Source organism: Terrapene carolina, unplaced genomic scaffold (assembly GCF_002925995.2).
Source record: "Terrapene carolina triunguis isolate 2854851 unplaced genomic scaffold, T_m_triunguis-2.0 Scaffold69, whole genome shotgun sequence".
Classification (NCBI taxonomy): Eukaryota; Metazoa; Chordata; order Testudines; family Emydidae; genus Terrapene; species Terrapene triunguis.
The window spans coordinates 21975627-21997488 of record NW_020664420.1 but is presented as its reverse complement, the minus strand read 5'-3'; the positions used below and the strand labels follow the sequence as shown (position 1 = coordinate 21997488).

General features: G+C 37.5%; 1 protein-coding gene across 1 annotated transcript in view; it reads left to right on the top strand.

Moving 5' to 3' along the window:
• The window catches only part of OXCT1 (3-oxoacid CoA-transferase 1), a 126949-nt gene that overhangs the window by 56975 nt on the left and 48112 nt on the right, over positions 1 to 21862 (top strand). The window contains exons 8-11 of the mRNA XM_024198963.3: positions 16714 to 16821; positions 19704 to 19818; positions 20331 to 20425; positions 21071 to 21119. Of these exons, the coding sequence (XP_024054731.2) occupies positions 16714 to 16821; positions 19704 to 19818; positions 20331 to 20425; positions 21071 to 21119 (367 nt within the window). The remainder of the gene's footprint in view (positions 1 to 16713; positions 16822 to 19703; positions 19819 to 20330; positions 20426 to 21070; positions 21120 to 21862) is intronic.

Below are 21862 nucleotides of genomic sequence, written 5' to 3'. Positions count from 1 at the left end.
CGTCGACGGGGGAGCTGCGGCGGTCAATTTGCTGCCGTCCTCACAGTGGGGTAAGTCGGCTTGGATACGTCGAATTCAGCTACGCTATTCACGTAGCTGAATTTGCGTATCTTAAATTGATCCCCCCTCCCAGTGTAGACCTAGCCTGAGGCTCCTTGCCACTGTGGTAATATGAATAATCAGAGTGTTTGAATTAGAAGCCTCAGAGTGTTAAAATGCACTGAGTGTGGAAACTTCTCACATTTAGTTATTATAAATACTGGGCCAGACTCTCAGCTGGTGTAAATTAGAATAGCTCCACTGAAGTCAATAGACATCTGCCAGTTTACACCACCAGAGGATCTGGCCCACATTCTCCAATTCCAGTTTTCTCTTCTAGCCTTTAATTTTTTTATATGAAGTTTTTGTTTTAGTGCTTCCAGGCCAAGTTTTTCTTCTCTTCTGAGGTCAATGGAACTTGAGGTTCTTGGTGCTTCTGAAAATTGGGCAGGTTCCCAAATATTGATGTGGGAGCCTAATTTTAGGCTTCCACTCTTGAAAACCTTGCTATTATTATTACTATTATTTGACCTTAAAAGTTAATTGTAATATAAAGATCATAATGTTAGTTGACAGTGCCAGTAAAGTTTATCAGGAATGAGTTGGCAGCAAAGGATTTATATGCCCAGAAATGATATCAATATTTTCTTCTCTATGTCTTCTCTACGTGCCCTGAAGGGTTAACTATATTATTTCTTTGTTTTTATAATACCCGGCACAATTGGGCCCCAATCCATACTAGGGCCTTTGGGCACTACCACAATATAAATAATAATAATAGATGATGTATTTAGAACGTTTATAAACTAGCTGTCTGAATATCTAAGATCAGAGTACTCAATTCTTTTTGTTTGTTTTGTGGCAGGATTGCTAAATATAGCTCCCAGGGTAAACAGCATTTCCATCTAAAATATCACAATACAAAAAAAAAGAAAAAAAAAAGGTAGTGTTCTTCTCATAAAAATGCATTAAATAAAAATCATTAAACCCTGCATAGTTTCTCCAGTTGCTTAGGAACAATATTCCACCTACGTCAGTGAGCTCTATTATCTCAGGTACAGTGAACCACATTGCACTGAGGGACAGAAACAGACTGATTGAAGGAAGTCATTATATCATATTGTCCGTGCCAAACCATGGCATTGCTTTTATTGATAATAGTGAGAGATGAAAAAATTATTTTATGATCCAATCCTGCAAAAAGCTTATGCACAAATATAACTATTCTCATATGTGTAGTCGCACTTTCTAGAATCAAAATTCCTGGCCCCTAGTGCCATGTTCCTAAAGCCTAAATTGCCATGTAATGAATAAAGTAAATCTATCTACAGATTAAAACAATTGAACTTTAGAATCATAAATTTTTCAGAGGGACCTTATTTAACATGCTTCTAATCTGCAGTGAGGAAAAAAAGGGGAAATAGTGAAATTCAGGGGGTTTTGTTGTTTGGTATAATAAACCAGTCTCTCTTTAAAGGTAACCTTTAAATACAGGAGTCCAATTTAGCACTTCACAGCTGGAGCACTGAATGTTTTGATATGAAGTGGTTAAAATTCATAGTGAATCAAATCCTTTCTGGCTATCTCTCAGTGAGACTCATTTGTGTCTAACGTGACAATGGAGTTCAAAGTTTTTGTTTTGTTTCTCCGTGTGTGTTTTGATTTTTTTTCTTTAAATTGATTCCTTCTGAACCGAGTATGAGCTTTCTGAGCATTAAGCTCCAGACGTTTAATTTTGGGATCCATATGTAGATTTAGTGAACACAGTCTTCTAAGGAAAAAGAGCCACGAAGGTCCTATAGTGTAACTTCCCAAGATCTAATATGGTTCTGAAAAAGTAATTACACAGGAAAGTTTTGGGTGATCAGTTCCACACTCCAAAATGTGGCGTGCATAATGATGACAAGTCTATAATTATTAATTATTTATAAAGCTAATTTCAGTTGTTCTTGGGAATTGAACTGACATCTCATTTACACAATTGACTTTATATCATATATGTTACCTTAAATCTACCAATGCTGTGCATGAGCCAAAAGACCTGGTGGTTTTTATAGGAAGACACTGAAAATGGGAAGGATTGTTAAAATGTTAGTAATTCACCATTTTGTTATTTGTGCTAACATGTACATATGAAGCGGTGACAGTTACAAACAAGCAGGGCAGGGGGCGCAAGATGCAGTAGGCAGTAGTCCACCAATGTCTGCATCATAAAACCACATATTACGAAGAACTATGGTCCAGGAAGGAATGTGCCAGGTGCTTGCAGGGGTCACTCTTTCCTAGAGTTTCTTAACCTATTTTGGTTTAAATCAGCTTCCCTGCATTAAAGTAACGAGGGGACAAAATAAATGATAACTTTTGTGTTTTCAGATCAGTTTCCCAGTATAAGTTGAGAAAGGCTTGGCATTCAAGGTTGAAATGCTACAGACCATTAGTCCATAGTGTGGATTACTGCATTTGGGCATGAAACAAAACAAACAAAATCTCAGATAGGCAGAATATTAAGGTTTGAAAAGCAGCAGCCAAGTAACTATTTTATGAGACATTGCAAAGCATTTTAAAATAGATAAGCACTTCTATCAGTTAGGTTTTAATCTTTCTGTCTCTCCACCTTCACCTAAAAATGTTTTTAAAATGTAATTGCTGAGTGAGGAAAATGACAGTTTAGGAAGGAATAGAGGATTAGAATATTAAGGACATCTTGGCTTTGTATCATGGTTTTCTGAAGTGAGACTATTTATTGCTGTTGTAGGAGACTGTAGAAACACCGTAATATTTCCAGATGAAAGGAGGCCATTCACTTTCCTCTTTTTCTATCCACCCCATTTGATGGATTTTTGTACATTATTTTCAAATAAATACTATCTACCACTATATTTCCCAAGCCCACATTGAGTGTCTCTGTGAGAAGTCTGCACCCTCCAAATGCGAAATTGTACTTTATTTCAATCATGGATATGTTTCTCTGAATCAAATATTGGGTTGCTTTGTTCCCTTTCTGTGATTAAATCACTGAAACACATCCACTTTACAAGAAGTTGTTTAACAATTCATTGACCCAAGAACAATCAAGCCATATCCCTGTTTTGTTTTGGTTTGTTTGTTTGTTTGTTTGTTTTTTAAACCAGGCTAACATGCAATAGCTTAAAAGTATTGGATATCATTCCTTTATTTTGTTTTATTGAAGTAAGGAAAAGCAAAGACTAGAAGTTTTTTTTTTTTCTTTAGTGGCATGTTACAAATGCTCTGTCTCTGGCAGGTGTAATTTGCACACCTACAGTTTTGAATTTTTATGAGTATATTTAGTACACATAGAATCTGGAAACAGCAAATGACCTTTTCAGACTTGGGTGCCTAATGCTAGACTCTCAAAGTGGCTGATTTTTCAGAGGTCCTGAGCACCAAGAGATCCAAATGAAGTGACAAGCACAGCAGGTACTTAGGTGTCTAAGTGATCTAAACTTCATACTAAAATAATTGCAGGTACAAAATTATGCCCACAATAATTTACTCCAACAAAACTGATGGCATGAAAAAATGGAGGCCTGATTAGGATAGGCTGAAAACTTGGCCTTTTGTATTGTATTTGATGACTTTCTGTCAGTCCTAGCCCCTGCAAACTGAAGAAAGTCCTCTACTGGCTAGTAGTTCAACCTGCTACTTTCACATCTGTTAAAATGAACCTGTTCACATCTCTCCCCTCTGTCATTCCCATTCAATGAGGTGTGCTAATGAGCAACCCACCAGCTATAGACTACATGACAATTTTTTACTTTCTTCTATAACCTACTAGGACAAGGCTGCCTGGAAAAAATCTTACTAGCTGAGACAAGGAGCAGACTCCTGCTACTATAGGATTTGTAATAATTTATTGCACTGGGGTGAGACATACTCTGGAGAGAATCATACTGTGGCTAGCTAAAGATTGTTGAGAGCTATGGAAAAAAATCCAAAACCATAGACAGACTGACCAAACAGGAGAGGAAAAGACTCTTCAATAAATACCTTGAATATCAGCTGGTCTTGGGGGGAGGTTTGTTTTTTGTGCCATAAGTAGATTAGGCTGGGCTCTCTTATACCCACATTCTTGCTACTGGAGACATATTTAAATGAACAGCACTAGCACGTGCCTATGAAAGGAGATATGCAGTGGTGGTGTAGCCAGGTCGCTCCCAGGATATTAGAGAGCCAAGGTGGGGGAGGTAATATATTTTATTGGGTCAACTTCTGTTGGTGAGAGAGATGCACTTTTGAGCTACACAGAGCTCTTCTTCAGGCCTTGAAGGTGGATTTGGGCCAACTGACTTCCATCTACTTTAGATGCATGCCAGCAAGCTGACAGTAAAGGGGAGACATATGAAGGTAGCTGCTCTCCTTGTCTAGACTTTCCAGACTATAATAAAAACAAAAGGTGCTGAAAGAAACTAAAGATTTCTGTAGGAGCTACATTTCTCTTTTAGTAATTTAGACTGAGAGAGCAGTGACACCTACAATATATATATTGTATCATAATTTTTTTTTCGAAGGCAGTCTAGCAGATGTACTTAGCAGTACTAAATCCAGACAGCAAGAGCACGGTTTGGTTCAGCTGTTATTTCCCATAGAACTAAAGTAGAGACAAAGTAGAAAAACTTTGTATGATCAGAACATTAGAGTTCTTACTTGTTATGACTTTTTGAATGTCACGTTCTAAAGATAATTTTTCACATTTACTGCAGGCAAAAGGGATGCAGTGTCTCCATTAGATTCAACTAAACAAAACTTCCTTCTTTAAATAGAAAGATATTTTAAAGTCAATTTCAGCTTTGGCTACTGTGATTTTGTGCTGTGAGCTTATCACAACACCTGACTCCTGTCATTTTTCCCTATGGGTTGTTGTTGTTCCTTTCCTCCTCCTCTGACAATGTGCAGGAAACAGAATTTTGATGCATTATGAACTTTCCATTTTCTTAATATTTGCTAGTAATATTCCATTGTTACTATTAGATTCATCAGTTCAGTCGTGAACCCTGAGAAACTATTTCAGCCTTTCTCTCCCTCACTCCACCCCAATTTATTTATTTTCTTTCAAACTTCCACCTTGAAAAAATAATTCCGGCTATCTTCTTTCTTACTGTGCATGTCAGTGGAAGAATGTTTGTTTAAATATAAAATATTACTTTTAAGAATGTAGTAAGACCATTCATTTCATCAATGATGTATCAGCTGTATGAGCTATTCAGTTTCTGAAAAATGCAAATACTGATGTATTATTTAAAATCTATCACCATATAAATGAAGAAGAAGTGTGACTAACACACACAAATCACCATACAGCATTCATATGCATTCTGTCTCTTTCAGTAAAAGTTGGCAAATGGCTGATTTTTTTTTTCTTCTTCTGAAAGGTTTAAAATCAGTAACATTACAAGTTAATAAATCCTCTGCCTGTTACCATGTCAGATTTCAGAAGTTCAGCATAGTTGGGTCACTAATTGGTTGTATTTCTTGACTCAGCTGGAGCTTTCCTTTGTGGGTTCAAAGCAGCCTAGGAGGTTGAGGTTTTGTGAAAAATCTCAGCCTCTTCCTGTAGTGTTTCTTAACATTTGTTTGTTTAATGTCAAGAAATGAAGTCATTGAATCATAGGACTGGAAGGGACCTTGAGAGGTCATCTGGTACAGTCCCCTGACCTCATTTCAGGACTAAGTATTATCTAGGCCATCCCTGACAGGTGTTTGTCTAACATGCTCTTAAAAATCTCCAATGATGGAGATTCCACACCTCTCTAGACAATTTATTCCAGTTGCTTAACCACCCTGACAGAAAATTTTTCCTAATGTCCAATCTAAACCACCCTTGCTGCAATTTAAGCCCATTGCTTCTTGTCCTATCCTCAAAGGTTAAGGAGAACAATTTTTCTCCATCCTTCCTGTAACAACCTTTGATGTACTTTAAAACTGTTCTCATGTCCCCTCTCAGTCTTCTCTTCTCCAGACTAAACAAAACCAATTTTTTCAATCTTCCCTCATTAGTCATGTTTTCTAGACCTTTAATCATTTTTATTGCTCTTCTCTGGATGTTTTCCAATTTGTACACTTCCCCTCCCCCCGAAATGTGGCACCTAGATCCGGACACAGTACTCTAGTTGAGGCCTAATCAGCATGGAGTAGGGCGGAAGAATTACTTCTCATGTCTTGCTTTCAACACTCCCACTAATATATCCCACACACCCCGAGTATCAGGCATACGCTGTCCTTGGTCTTCCTCTTGCTTCTAATGTATTTGTAGAATGATGCCTAAACTCTCATCTTTGGTTAAATTATGTCTCTTTTTAATGTATGGTCTGTGCAAAGGTGATAAAACAATTTCAATCCATTTTGATTTGTCTTTTCCATGATTTCAGTTAGGAGAAATGTTGCTTTCACTGAGTTAAAAGCTCATTTTTCCCAGTCCTTGTGATAATTTATTAAGTGCTTGATGCATTTTAATCATTAGCAGCTTTATTTATTTTACAGTCTAATCATCTCAAAGTCTTCTCATTTTAGTATATTTTGAAAATTAATAGTGGGGGCAAGGTTCTTTTTTACAACATAGAACTTTATTTGCAAGTTAAAGGCTATTTCTCCAGTGGGATCTATGTTAATGAGCAGCCGTATTATTTAGGAGTATAAGGAGTTGAAATATGTGGCTGTGTTCAGATAACTTCATCAGCAGATGTTCATAGTGCCACTTACTGTGGAGTCTTCTTGCTGCTGCTTTTTCCTTGGATTCTATTTCAACATTGGTTTTCTGTGTCTGGGTTTATTTTCAAAATAACTACTTGATGCAACCTAAAAAGTAATTTTTCAAACTTGTTTGCTCTATAATTAGCAAGAAATGGCCTATTCTATTCCAATTTCCAATGACAGGATTAATGTCCAACTGAGTTTCATAAGAAAAATGTCTCAAAATAACACATTTTCACAGTGTGTAGTGAGTACATGTTTTAAAACATAACTGATTACACCCAGACTAGGTTCAATTGTGATTTGTATCCATAAAGCCCGATTTTTTTTAAAGATTTATAAAGTAATCATTCTTTTTTATTGCTGGAGTACAACTCCAAATCACTTGAGGGTTGGTTGCTTATGGTCTATAAGTGGAATTGATCTATTACTGAATTTTGTAACAGTCTCTCATAGATTGATTGAACTGAAAGAAAATTTTGCAGTAAAAAAACCATAATTAAACCCAGACAAAAAAAGGAAGTTAAGCAAGAAACACAATAACTATCTTTTATCATTCTGTTTTCTGGCACATATTTGAACATATTTAGGACCCATTCCTACAGTCTTTACACAAGTAATTCAATTGATTTAAAGGAGTAACTTATCTGTGCTAATCACTAATAGTGAAAATTTCTGATTTTTTTGTTCATAATGTAGTTTTGCAAATGTAAGAAAAAACTTAAACTTCAGCTTGTACATAATACATGTTATTTTATTATGTTGTTATAGGCAGAGCTGATAGCGGCACCTATGGTTTTATGATTCTAAGGTTACTAACATTTTCCATTGTAAGACCACTTTTCAGTTGCTTATAATTTTGCCAAACTGTAATGGCTCAGGCTGAAATATTCCATCCTGGGAGTAGGCCTCAGGCTGAATTTTTGTTTTGCAAAACAGTTTTAGCAAAAACAGTTCCGCCGTTTCCAAGAATTAGTTTAGAATTTTGTCCACATTAAATTCATAGGACTATTTAATGCCTCCATACGCTGAATCAGGGACTTGAAATGTTCCCACATGCTTGGTATAGGGCTGTCTGTAGCTGGCAGCTAAGTTATCCAGACATATGGTCTGCACTGAACAGGCTGCATTCACGCAAAGCTCTTACTTACCGACCTGACTGCAGGTAGGCCATTTGCACAAAGCAACTGAGTATGTGTTGTCCTGTAGCTGCAGGGGCTGAACAAAATTTTCCCTGCAGTTGCTGCTCCTGGCTGCCAGGAGTTGCTTTGGCACCAGGCATGAAATTTGAGGGCAGGTAATTTGTCTCTGCTGTGCTCTCAATGCTCTCCTGGGCTGGCACCCATAGAGCATGGAGAAGGAAGTAGTCTGACTGGAATGTACAGTAATAGTGGAGGGGAAACTGAGGCCCTGGCACTAGAAGTGCTTTGCCAGGATTACCAATATACTATACCATCAAAATGCTCCCAGTGTAGAAAAAACTACCCTGATAAAGCTGCACATTGTACTGATATGTAAAAGCTCCCTGCATACGTGAAACAAGCTAAAGCAGTAAAAGAGCAGCTTTGTCAGGATAGCTGTGTCTACACTAGGGGCTTATGCCAGCACAACTAAGTCAGTCAGCCACCACTTCATACCCCAGCCGACATAGCTATACCAGCGGGAGTCTATAGTGTGGACCTGGTCTGAGGCAGCAGCTGGGGAGGTAGGGAGAGGAAAAGACTGAGACAGGAGCTATGGAGTAGTGGGGGAGAGGATGGGGAGATTGGAACAAGAGCTGGGACAGGGACAGCTTGAGGGAACAAGGGTAGAAGGGATCAGGCTTATCAGGGACTCAAGGGAAAGAGTTTTTAACCACTAGAGAATACTCCCCTGCAGAACCTAGACTTGAACCCTGAAGTCCTAAGTCTCAACATTCCTCTCATGGCTAGCTGTGAAACCCACTGACACCTTTGACAGAGTAACAAGCTTTGTGGATGGGGGGAAGCGGTAGATGTGGTATATCTTGACTTTAGTAAGGCTTTTGATACTGTCTCGCATGACCTTCTCATAAACAAATTAGGGAAATACAACCTAGATGGAGCTACTATAAGGTGGGTGCAAAACTGGTTGCAAAATCATTCCCAGAGAGTTATCAGTGGTTCAAAGTCATGCTGGTAGGGCATAACGAGTGGGGTCCCACAGGGATCGATTCTGGGTCTGGTTCTGTTCAATATCTTCATCAATGATTTAGATAATGGCATAGAGAGTACACTTATAAAGCTTGCGGGAGATACCAAGCTGGGAGAGGTTACAAATGCTTTGGAAGATAGGATTAAAATTCAAAATGATCTGGACAAACTGGAGAAATCGTCTGACATAAATACGATGAAGTTCAGTAAGGACAAATGCAAAGTACTCCACTTAGGAAGGAACAATCAGTTGCACACGTACAAAATGGGAAATGACTGCCTAGGAAGGAGTACTGCGGAAAAGGATCTGGGGGTCATAGTGGATCACAAGCTAAATAGGAGTCAACAGTGTAATGCTGTTGCAAGAAAAGCAAACATCATTCTGGGAGATATTTGCAGGAGTATTGTAAGCAAGACACGAGAAGTAATTCTTCCGCTCTACTCCGTGCTGATTAGGCCTTAACTGGAGTATTGTGTCCAGTTCTGGGCGCCACATTTCAGGAAAGATGTGGACAAATTGGAGAAAGTCCAAAGAAGAGCAACAAAAATGATTAAAAGTCTAGAAAACATAACCTATGAGGGAAGATTGAAAAAAATGGGTTTGTTTAGTCTGGAGAAGAGAAGACTGAGAGGGGACATAACAGTTTTCAAGCACATAAAAGCTTGTTACAAGGAAGAGGGAGAAAAATTGTTCTTCTTAACCTCTGAGGATAGGACAAGAAACAATGGGCTTAAATTGCAGCAAGGACAGTTTAGGTTGGACATTAGGAAAAACTTCCTAACTGTCAGAGTAGTTAAGCGCTGGAATATATTGCCTGAGGAGGTTGTGGAATCTCCATCATTGGGGATTTTTAAGAGCAGGTTGAACAAACACTGTCAGGGATGGTCTAGGCAATACTTAGTCCTGCCTTGAGTGCAGGAGACTGGATTAGATGACCTCTCGAGGTCCCTTCCAGTTCTATGATTCTATGATCATGTCTCATCACTTTTCCCACTCAGTGGCTCATCCATGTAGACATAACAACATATCACTGCAACCTGTTACTCAGGTCAAGTGATAGAGGGCTGTGCTATAGATCTAAAGCTCACAGTCTTTCTGCTGATGAGCCATGTGGTGATCAATATGGTATCATATGACATGAGACATGTCATATTGTTCTGTTGGCTTTTTTAAAAATTCAGGATATTGCATCCAAAAAATGACATTAAGAGAAGATTAGAAGTCGCAAAGTTGGAACACCCACGTTGAATGAGTCAGGGTTCTTGTGGAACAAAACAGTATGTGGTCATATGATTAAAGATTATATCATAATGTATCATATTGTTGTACAGGTGACCTTAATTCTGGCATTTCCAACTTCTGAGTGTTTGACTTTACAACCTTAATATTCTTTTAATGTTTAGTTATTGTTTTGTTATGTATACATTGAAAGCTACTTTAAATAATCACCCAAAGAGCCAACAAAAAACTGTAGCTATATGAAGTTGGAAGCTGGTCTCTTAAGATTGAAAGTTGACTAATAAAGGTGAAGATGTATATGTTTCACTGCACTTTTCACATATGCATATTCACATAGCAACAGTTTTATTTATTACGGATTTTAGGTATGCACCAACTAGCATATGATGCTGAGCCAAATATTTAAGTGATGATTACTCAATGGTTGATTGCTTTTTTGGTGTTTGTTTATTTTTAAACACCCTTCTCATTCAGGCCAGCCATGGACCAACTGACTGTCACTGGCTTGAATGGGAGTTTGGCAGGAGTCAGAATTAAATTCTTTACAATTCAGGATTTTCTTTAGAATGTTACAACTAGTCCTGTCTCCTCGCAGAGCAAGTTGAAGAAATGCTTCAATGAGACTGTCTCTTTACAGTCTAAAGTTTTATTTTATTCTTTATGCTATTGTTGGTTTTTTTTTTTTTTTTTTTTTTTTACATCTGGCCAAGTGTAACATTTTATGCTACCTAGGCCCCTCATGATCTTTTTGTATCTTTTCTCTGATTAATTGAAAGATTTCAGGGTAGTCTTTAAACAAAACAAAACCACAATTTAGAGTAAAAAGTGGGTTTAGTAAGACCAGTATTTTAAAACTACATTAAAAATGCCTGGGTTGCTTTTGTGTTAAGCATTTAAAAAAACAACAACAACAACCTGCTCTGGTTTCTGCTGCAAATGAGTGTGTGTTTATGGATGTGTTTTTTTTTTTTTTTTTTTAAACTCCAACTTTTGAAAAGGCTTTGCACATCTTGAACCTACTAATTAGACAGCAAGATTAGGATACAGTGGGCATACTCAGTTTTAAAGGCTGTTTTTTATAAAATGACTTGGCATGAGTGGATGTTGCTTTTAAAATTGGGTTGCCAGTTTACAGTGAAGTATCTTATTCAGTGCCTTACAAACTTCAACAGTATCAGGACTACACATCCCAGTGTTCCCTTCAACTATAGTGTACCTCCATCGCTGGAGGCCTGCAGAAATTCTGGGGTTGCCATGGCTACACTTTCAGGGGAAGAACTGAAATTCCCTTGTTAAAAACTGAAATAAAGTAACAAAAATAAAATTAAACATGTCGAAGAAAATGATACTCTGACATTAGTTAACATTGTGATTTGTCGTACAACCATTACTGAGTCACTTCAGACTTTATAATCTTGGGCACACATGCAGTTAACCAGTATTCAGCATTTTGCCACTAGTGAGCAATGGGTAATCTTGGGGCTTTAGTAAAGGTCTTTGAGGGTAATTATTCAAAAAAGGAAAAGAGAAAGCTATGATTTATGGAGGCTTTATTTTCCTTTGGTGGACAACAAAAGATTTGTCAGGGTTTTTTAAATGTATATATTCTATATTTATATTTTTTATTAGGGCTGTCGATTAATCACAGTTAATTCATGCGATTAACTCAAAATAATTGTGATTAAAAATATTAATCATGATTAATCGCAGTTTTAATCGCACTGTTAAACCATAGAATACCAATTGAAATTTATTAACTATTTTTGGACCTTTTTTTTTACATTTTCAAATATATTAATTTAATATATGATTTGTTGATGTGCTGGGTCATCATCCAAGACTGCTATAATATGAAATACATGGGAGAATGTGGGTAAAACAGCAGGAGACATACTATTCTCCCCCAAGGAGTTCAGTCAAAATTTAATTAACACGTTATTATTTTAACAAGCGTCATCAACATGGAAGCATATCCTCTGGAATGATAGCCGAAGCATGAAGGGGCATAAAAATGTTTAGCATATCTGGCACGTAAATACCTTGCAATGCCGACTATAAAAGTGCCATGCGAATGCCTGTTCTCACTTTCAGGTGACGTTGTAAATAAGAAGCCGTCAGCATTATCTCCTGTAAATGTAAACAAACTTGTTTGTCTGAGCAATTGGCTGAACAAGAAGTAGGACTGAGTGGACTTATAGGCTCTAAAGTTTTACATTGTTTTATTTTTGTATGCTATTATTTTTTGTACATAATTCTACATTTGTAAGTTCAACTTTCATGATAGAGATTGCATTACTGTACTTGTATGAGGTGAATTGAAAAATACTATTATTTTTGTTTATAAAATATAAATATAAAGTGACCACTGTAAACTTTGTATTCTGTGTGGTAATTGAAATCAACATATGTAAAAATTTAGAAAACATCCAAAAATATTTAAATAAATGGTATTCTATTATTGTTTCAGTGCAATTAATCACAATTTTTTTAATTGTGTGATTAATTGTGATTAATTGTTTTAATCGCTTGACAGCCCTATTATTAACTTTTTCAAATACAACAAATATAGTGAAATACCAGATTCATCATAACACACAAAGTAAATGGACACAACATATCTATCTTCAGGGTCTATGTGAATCATAAGCCTCTAAAAAGGCAGCCCAAATTGTTTTGAATTTTTCGGGCACTCCCTTTCTGTGAAATGCCAGTCATTTATTATTGGCAAGGTCAGCCATATCACTGAGCCGGGAATCAATATTTGGTGGGGATCACCTTTTCTATTTTTGCAGGATTATTTTTTTTAAAGACCAAAGTTGCACATGGGAACTACGCCTCTTTGTTACCAGGTAATCTCCATGTATCAGGAATATATCCAAAAATTAAACTTAAGGGGGAGGACTCCAAGTTAGCATCTAATGCAAAATTGGTCCCTTGACCCACGTCATACCAGGAATTCTTGATACAGGAACACTTGTAAATCATATGAGATAATGTAGCACCAAGGGAGTTAATTTCCAACAGTGGTCAGCATTTATGAGGCCCATTACTGTTAGCCTATGTGGGGACAAGTATATTTGGAGGGGGGGGGGAAGCCTTTTGATGAATAAGCCATAGCCTCAGGTCTATAGTAGCTTTTTTAACATAAGGTACAATTATATTCCATTGGGTCAGAGATAGCTGTGTATCCAAATCTCTGTTTCAAGGAACTTTAAAGTTATCAATCTTTGGCAGAGTTTTTTGGCCTAGCAAATGATAAAAGGATACCAACTGGTTGAGTAAATGCCAGAAACTTCCTCCAAAATAATAATTTTTTTTGGAGGTTCTGGAGCTCCCAATACACTCAGTCCAAATATATTAGTAAGTAAATGCTTTAACTGGAGATACGTTCATGCTTCGGAGAAGGGCAAGATAAATTGTTGCTGAAGATCTACAGATGGCTTAAATTTGTGATTGTCAGTTAGCTGTGACATAGTCATCATTCCTCTGTCCACTAAGCCCTCCACATCATGGTTTTGCCACCGAGTTTAAGGACGGGATTGCTCTATAGGACTGCCTCTACCTGGAAGAATCAATGGAATCAGAACTTTCTAGCCAAGTTTAACCAAGCTTGTCTCACAGCTGTTATTGTGGGCACTCTGGAGCCATCAAATCTATAATAATTTGATCCTACAGTGCCTGAAAGGGAGACAGATTATTCCAATTCTTGTTCAATCTGAACCCAAGCAGGGGTCTGTGTGGTCATATCTAACAGGCACAAAGATACCTATTTAACAGAAAGGAGATACGATAATGTCCCAATTTTAGGGTCTTTAAACAACAAATTGAAGGCCACCTAAAATGGACCAAGCCCATCTGCCATCTTCAGGATTGAAGTTACTCCTCAGATTTTACTGTATAGCTAAGATTGATAACCTCTCAGTTTCCTGTGATTTCTAATATCTGATCAAGTAAAGCCTTAAAATAAACTGTAGTGTTGTCTTATCCTGCTCTGAGCGGTTAGATGGCATGATAGTTGAAAACTGGCAGCTAGTCTACATTTGTGCTGTCGTTGCTTGCACTAATGGGAAGTTTTAAGAAAATGGCTAACGTAGACATGTGAGGGCTAGACTCACAAAGAAACACAAGAATGGGCATGAATCTATGTATGAATCCATTTGAAGAAATGGGGTCTTTGATCTTAAGTTCTTCAGGGCAAATATGTGCATTTTATTGTCTACATGCGACATACATTTATGGCAATACATACATAAAATAATGTTGATGATGCTTGTGCTATGTTGACTGCTGCATCAAAAGAAATATGGGATAAAAATAAATGCCAAATAATAAGGGGGATTGTGAGGGGAGATAGATAACAATAGATGGTATCTCTAGAGAAATCACTTTAAGTCTTCTGAGGAAGAAGAATACGGGTCACATTCTCTGTAGGCATAACTCCATTGAAGTCAAGAGAGTTATGCCAACAAAAAATTTGGTTCAATAATTCTAACCTTTAATAATAGTGAATAAAAGCAGCCCTTTTATAATAGAGTTTGAATCAATAGCGATTAATATTTCTTGGGCCTGCTTTTTCACCTAATAAGTAAAGACAAATACTAGTTAGAAAAATGGGACTCATCATCTGCTACCATCTAGAATCTCTGTTCCATGTATAGTTGCATTGAACTGTCTGTGCAATTTTCTTCTGCTTTTCCTCCTTTTTGATTTTGTTCCAGGATTCTTACAGTAGCTGCTGTTCTGACAGAGAATCTTCATCTGTGTTCTTCAGGATTTTTCCACTTTATCCTATTTTTGATCGCAGAGGTATTCTGCCATCTCATAATATAGATGACAATGTGACCAATGATTTAGCAAGATAGTGCATGGATTCTGTTGCACCATTTTGTTCCTGATAAAATCTTTTTATTTTTAAAACAGTAAATTGACTTGGCCCACCCTACCTTATGGAACTTTTCTTTCTCTTCTCCTATCATTGCTCCCTCTAAATGTCTTGCACTGGTCACTTCACACAGTTTTGCTACTGTTTGTGCCAGAACCTTTTTCCCCTAGAGCTCTTGCCATATAAACAGTCTTGTGTTTTCCTGTCTCAACAGGTCTTTGAAAAGAATTAAAGATCATCTGAAAACATACCTTCTTTCCCTTGTTTATACCTTTTTATTTCCTCTTTCCCTTTGCTACTTTTTATTATTAGCTTGTTTAGCCTTTTATTGGCACCCTATAAGGAATATTAGGGTAAAGGTTGTATGACAGATGCCATATGAAATTTATTATTGATGAGATTTTATAGAGACAACAGATACAGCACATGGATTTGTTTTCATCTGAGAATTATGCATGCTAACCTGGATTTAAAGTACTTTAATGTTTCTTCATTTGCAATGACAGTGCTCTGAGATTTATCATCATAGAGGTTGGGTAAATGATGTAATTCCCTTAGAATCATAGAATATCAGGGTTGGAAGGGACCTCAGGAGGTCAGCTAGTCCAACCCCCTGCTCAAAGCAGGACCAATTCCCAACTAAATCATCCCAGCCAGGGCTTTGTCAAGCCGGGCCTTGATGTATCCTGTTGCATAAGCCTTTATTGTTTAGGAATCCTTAGGCTTATTTTAGATACCTTTATATTGAGTTTAATGTTGCTATTGTAACGTGTTCTCGGGAGACTAGCTCTGTTATGATTTCATTTCCTTTTGAATACAGAATATCTAGCATCATGAACATTGCATTGCTTGACATTATAATGTTGTGCCTGTATACATGCATTGAAAACACTATGGAAATGTAACTGACTGAGAACGTGAATATAATGAATGTGAGATAGTCTCTCCCTGAAATTCTATGAATAACTGTAGTGACAATTAGATTACTTAAGAATTCCTTTCAAAGTATGAAAACGTGCTCCAGAGAGGCCACGTTTAAAGTACATGGGGTAGACAGATATAAATTTTGTGCCAAAGGTACATTTGATCAATTCAACTACTTTCTTAAAACTTGAAATTTAACTTAACTACAGCATGTCATAGTAAATATTCAGACTTCTTTTGTGCAGCCTTGCATTCTAGTGACTTCCTACAGAACATCACATCTTGAAGTACTTTCAAAGTGGTCTGAACCTGATCTCCAGATTTATATGCCTAAAATTGTACATTTTCATTTTGTACCCCTTTTGCTACCAAAATTTCCTTTTTCTCCATTTTGTGCTTATTATTTTGTATGTGCAAAGAATTCTCATGTGGGTGTGCAGGAAATATTTGTATGTGCAAACTGGGCAGCTAGAAACATAATTATTCAGAAATGCACGTGGAAATATCCTTTACACAAAAATGTTGGCGTTCCCTCCATGTGTAAGAGGTAGGCATGCAATTTTAGACTCACTTCTTTTGAGGCCATTCCACTATTTTGGCCCACTCTCTGCCTCTTCTTGGGTAGACTTGAGCTACTCTACTTTGAGTATCTGGAAGTTTCATTGCTAAATCTCTCATAAGTCTTTCATGTCTTGAGAGAATATACTGGTTCAATAGAGTATATTCACTCTTCTTTTTCCTCTCTGCAGGTGGAAGAAATTGTTGATATAGGATCATTTGCCCCGGAAGATATTCACATTCCAAAGATCTATGTCCATCGTCTCATAAAGGGAGAGAAATATGAAAAGAGAATTGAAGTAAGTAGTTCAGCTTCTTAGCCACTATGTGTGTTGACCCAGAATAAATTTTATAAATTACAGGATTTTTGCTCGACCATTAAACTGTAGCCATGATAAAATATGATGAGATGGATTCTCTACTGTGTCAAGTTCCAGCTAGTGCAGGAGATGGGGGCGGGGGAGGGAATGGTTATGGATCCCCAATTGTCAAGCTTCAGTAACTGGTTCCAATCACTGCATAAGTTAGAGGAGCCCCTGGGCGTGTCTAATTAAGGGCAGCTGGTTATGGTCCCTAAGGAACCTTATACCAGCTTAAAATTTGAGGCGTGGCACTCCACCCTACCCCTTATATATCATGCTCCCTCCTCATCCCAACATGCCACCTTGACTGGCAGCATGGGCAGTGGTTGGTGTAGGAGCCAGCTCTGCCAGCTTTACTGCAGGTGAGAGTTATCTCCCACTGGGAGGTTTGGCAGCTAGAGCCAGTTCCAGCCCCTTAGTCCTATGCAGGTGGTACAGACTGGGCCCAGGAGAGAAAACGTGGCCCTATATTCATATTTATGTGGCAGAGTGTCCTGGAGGTGTTTCTGGTTTTAACAGAAACTGTTACTTAATTGCATTCCTCTGCAGAACTGGAAGACCTTTAATTGTCGGTATCTATTTACAAAATTACACCTTTTAATATTAATGAACATGTTGGTAGTGTTTTAGCTGACCACAAAGAGAGCAGCTATTTCATTGCTACACTTAGAACCAATCTGGAGGAAATTGTCCCTGCTTTGGTTCTGTGGTGTCCCCTCCCAGGAGCAATGTCTCTGGGTTCAACTTTGTGGCGTGACAGCTCTCTGGAAGTACACTTAAAAATGTCATGGGCCAGCAATCTTGCAGTATGTTCTGACACACCTGTAATATTTCTTTGCAGTCAGAAATAACATTTTTGGCTATATTTGTTGGTTATTATGGTGGGAGTGGGAAATATGAAGGGGGAAAAAGGTTATGCTGACTTCTGCCCATTTTTGTTATTAAACAGTTGTCCTCCCGAGACTGTTCTGGTATAAATCAAATTTCTGTGACCACCATAAAATCACAAAGGCCTGGAAAGCCATAAGGCCCTTTTACTTGAGTAAACTCTCCCTGGGGTAAACCTCTTTGTGCACCGCAAGCAGGATGATAAATCACAGCTTGCTTCGCCACCAGTTTATTCTGCTCAAACTTGGTATGTCACTAGGTATCTGACTGGAGCCAGATGTGTCAAAGCTCTTAGTCTATGGGCACTTTATATTAGACAGCAGTTAATACCCCGTTCCCTCCTTTTAAGACATGGTCTATTACATCCGCTCACAAGTGTTTATCTTTCTCAAAATGTATTGATTTTGCTTCGATTAAAATGCTGTTGTCATTTCAGTTTGGCTTCAGGGGCTTGCCCCTTCTTTCCAGTGTAGCATCTACATACAAATGCTGCTTGGATTTCTTCTCTGATTTGCCCACTACAGTGGGGGTCCTCCTAGGACCAGGAGATTAAGCCAGAACAACAAGGCCTCATGTCATACCACTTACCCCATTTTTTATCACCTTTTAAAAAGTTTTTATATAATATACAATAGAGTTGCAGCAGGGATAAATTTGGTCCATTGAGTTTTATAATCCTAGCAGTGATGCATCTCATCAAATGGAAATATAGCAATGAAATTGCAAAGTTATTAATTTACTGTCTTACACAGAGCCTATAAAATAAAATTTGAGGCATGGCACTCCACCCTACCCCTTCTATGTCATGATCCCTCCTCGTCCCAACATGCCACCTTGACTGGCAGCGTGGACAGTAGTTCTTGTAGGAGCCAGCTCTGCCAGCCTTACTTACTACATTTTGACCATAAATTGGATTAGGCATATTACTCCAGTGGAGTGTCTGGAAAGGATTCCCATATAAACCAGATTTAGAGTGCTGGGAAAAGGAAGGTATGTTATTGTTCTAATCATGTTACAGTCATACTCCTATACCTTTGGTGGTGGTGGTGGTGGGGTGCAGAGCGGGAGGAAGGAGAGGAATAAATAGAAGCTAGCTTGTCATACATTTACTGTCTTTAGATGTTTGCTCCTGCCTAATTGGATTCCGACCTGATCTCTCTAGCGGGAATGCCCTTGGTGTACCATGCATTCCTTTTTCCATGGAAGAATCCTCCAACACAAGGCAGGAGCCAGTCTGTGAACACTTTCATTTCCTGCAGGAAGTTAAGTAATGAGTTTGGGATTCAAAGACAGCAATAAATGCTCCACCATTGTAGGGGAAGCAGCCATGGGTTAAAAAAAAAAGCTTCTTTAAAATGAAATTAAATTACATTCAAAATAAATGTTTTAATTTAAACATGGATTTTATTTAACAACTGTGTTCCCACTAAAGGCCTCTGGTCCATCAGGGAAAATCCCTTCTGCCCACATAAACCTACTGTCTTGAAATATGGAAAAAGATAAAGGACAAAATTGCAGAAAATATATTTTTGACAGACACTTTCTCAAAAGAATAGTGCTGTTCTTGACAGCAAACCATCCCTTGTGGAAAAGGCTTATAGAATTTAAAACCATGATAACTTTTATAGAATAGTAAAGTCAAGGTATCAAATTCCATTGCAGGGATAATATTGTCTAATAAGTTCTGTAGGCTACTGAAAAAATGTGTATAGAAAGGATTTCATTTGTTGTTAAACTCTATTGGTTTTTTTGGTTTGTTTGTTTTGGGTTTTTTTGCAGTACTTCCTGCAGACCCCAATTGGTTTCATCTCTATAATATCCTAAAAGACTTTTGCATAAAGTCTCCCTGAACCCATGAGCCTGACTTTTATGGCTTGCAGAACAGGAATCTTAACACCACAGTTTGTTTTTGACAATGTCTTACTCTGTAGCGATTATCCATCCGAAAGCCTGAAGACTCAAAAGCCAAACAAAAGAAGGAAGGAGATAATGTGAGAGAGAGGATCATCAGACGAGCAGCTTTAGAGTTTGAAGACGGCATGTATGGTATCCTCCAACTATGTTGTAGGTTAAAGAAATGGGATTTGCTGTGATAAGATAGCAGTCGCAGCTGTTACTCCTGGCACAAGTTTGTTACCATCTTCACTGTTCACTACAGCACCTGTGGTTCTGTCATTATATTAACATCCTATTGAAATAGATGGAATGTTAAGGCATACAGTAGGAGATGTTCTACCTGGGTATGACTGGAATGTTCATTGGCAGTCAAGTGATTAATTGATATTTCTTGAAAATTGTAAGCACCATCTGTATTAAATGAAGCTTGCTTGGACAGTTCTATTAATGGGTTAGCATCTGAAAGAAAGCAACTAAGCAGTTCAAATGACACAATAATTCAGCATAACCTTTGAGGCATATATATGAAAAGCTGAACCGTTTGTGTGTTTTAAAAAAAAAAAAAAAGGAGGGGGGTTCTGATCATAGCACAAATATAATTTTGTTAATTTACTCATTTACAGTAATTATATTCTAGTTGTACCTTGACCAATTTACTTCAGCTAATCTGGGCATAGGAATTCCACTGTTGGCCAGCAACTTCATCAGTCCAGACATTTCAGTTCACCTGCAGAGTGAAAATGGAGTCCTGGGCTTGGTAAGTATAGAGTCATTATGTAATGCACTTAAATTGATTTGTTGTTTTTTTCACAAGCTGTTTATACTTTGAGCTCAAAGAGCTGTCATGTTGCAAGGTGCTGAGCATTTTTGCTTAAGCCCAGGTAGGTATTTAAAGCACATACTTACTTGAGAGATATGTCAGTAGTCCCATTGGAGTTATGGGACTGATTACAAGCTTAAAGCTAAGCATGTACTTTGGTAAAGGGCTTTGCTGGATTGGTGCCAGAATGCTCAGCACCTTGCAGGATCAAGCTCTATAAGAGGTTTTTAGTTGTGACATCATACATAATTTTAAACTAACATAATATGTATGCATATTTTACTATAATGATGTTTTGTTAAATTGAACCTGGATGCCTGTGACTTTAAGAAATTCTGTAGCTTCAAGGAAAACTACATACATTTAATGATTATAATAGCTTTCAGCAATGTCGTTACCATACAGTCTCTGTTCATGGACTAGTGTACGTTTCAGTGCACATACTAAATAAAAATGGTGTACCACACAGAAAAATCCAAATGTATGATATATTTATTTTGAGTCCCAAACATTAGAATTAATAAAGGAAAATATTGTGTTATTCTGGATCGTCAATAAATATTGAAACTGTTTTGTTATCAGGGTCCTTATCCACTTGAAAACGAGGTAGATCCAGACCTGATTAATGCAGGTAAAATCATTAACATACTTAACTTCTGGAAATTGTTCATAACTGATTTAACATACTTCATTTGATTCAATACTAAATCCAGAACACTGGTGCAATGTTACTTGTAAATATTTATGTTGTTTTGCCTTTTTTAGTACTGACATATTTTCAGTGACTATGAGTTTCGATCATTAGTGACCATTAATATACTAGCTAATCAGCATATGTATCATCACTGCTTTCTAGTAGGGACAGTTAAAGGAGGCTCTTTTTTAACTCAAGCAGTGAAGGCTTGTGTTTTACTTTTTTGAAGCAAAAGATTCTTAGACCTATTCCCCAATTCAGCATATAGACTTGCACTGTGATGTCTATACGCACATGCATTTTTTCCCACTGTTTTTCCTGGGATGTCTGGAAGTGCTAGAAATTGGCCCCATTGACTCATGTCCCAGGCATGTTTGGCAAAATTGCTGGACTTCAGTCACTGTGTGTTTAATATCTTCGCTTCTCGCTATTGAGGGATTATATCTTTGGAGGAACAACTTAAGTAACTTTTCAGAGATCTCACTTGAATATTCAGAGTAGACACTTCCAGTGTTCCCTCTAATTTTTTCCATCCATATGTGGAATGAATTTTGCTATGTGCACCATATCGAGGTGATGTGCACCACCAGTAGAAACAAAAAACCTAGATATAATATATATATTTAAAAAGTTACCATAGGGATAATTACTCCAGCCAGAACAAGTTAGGCATTTTAGAA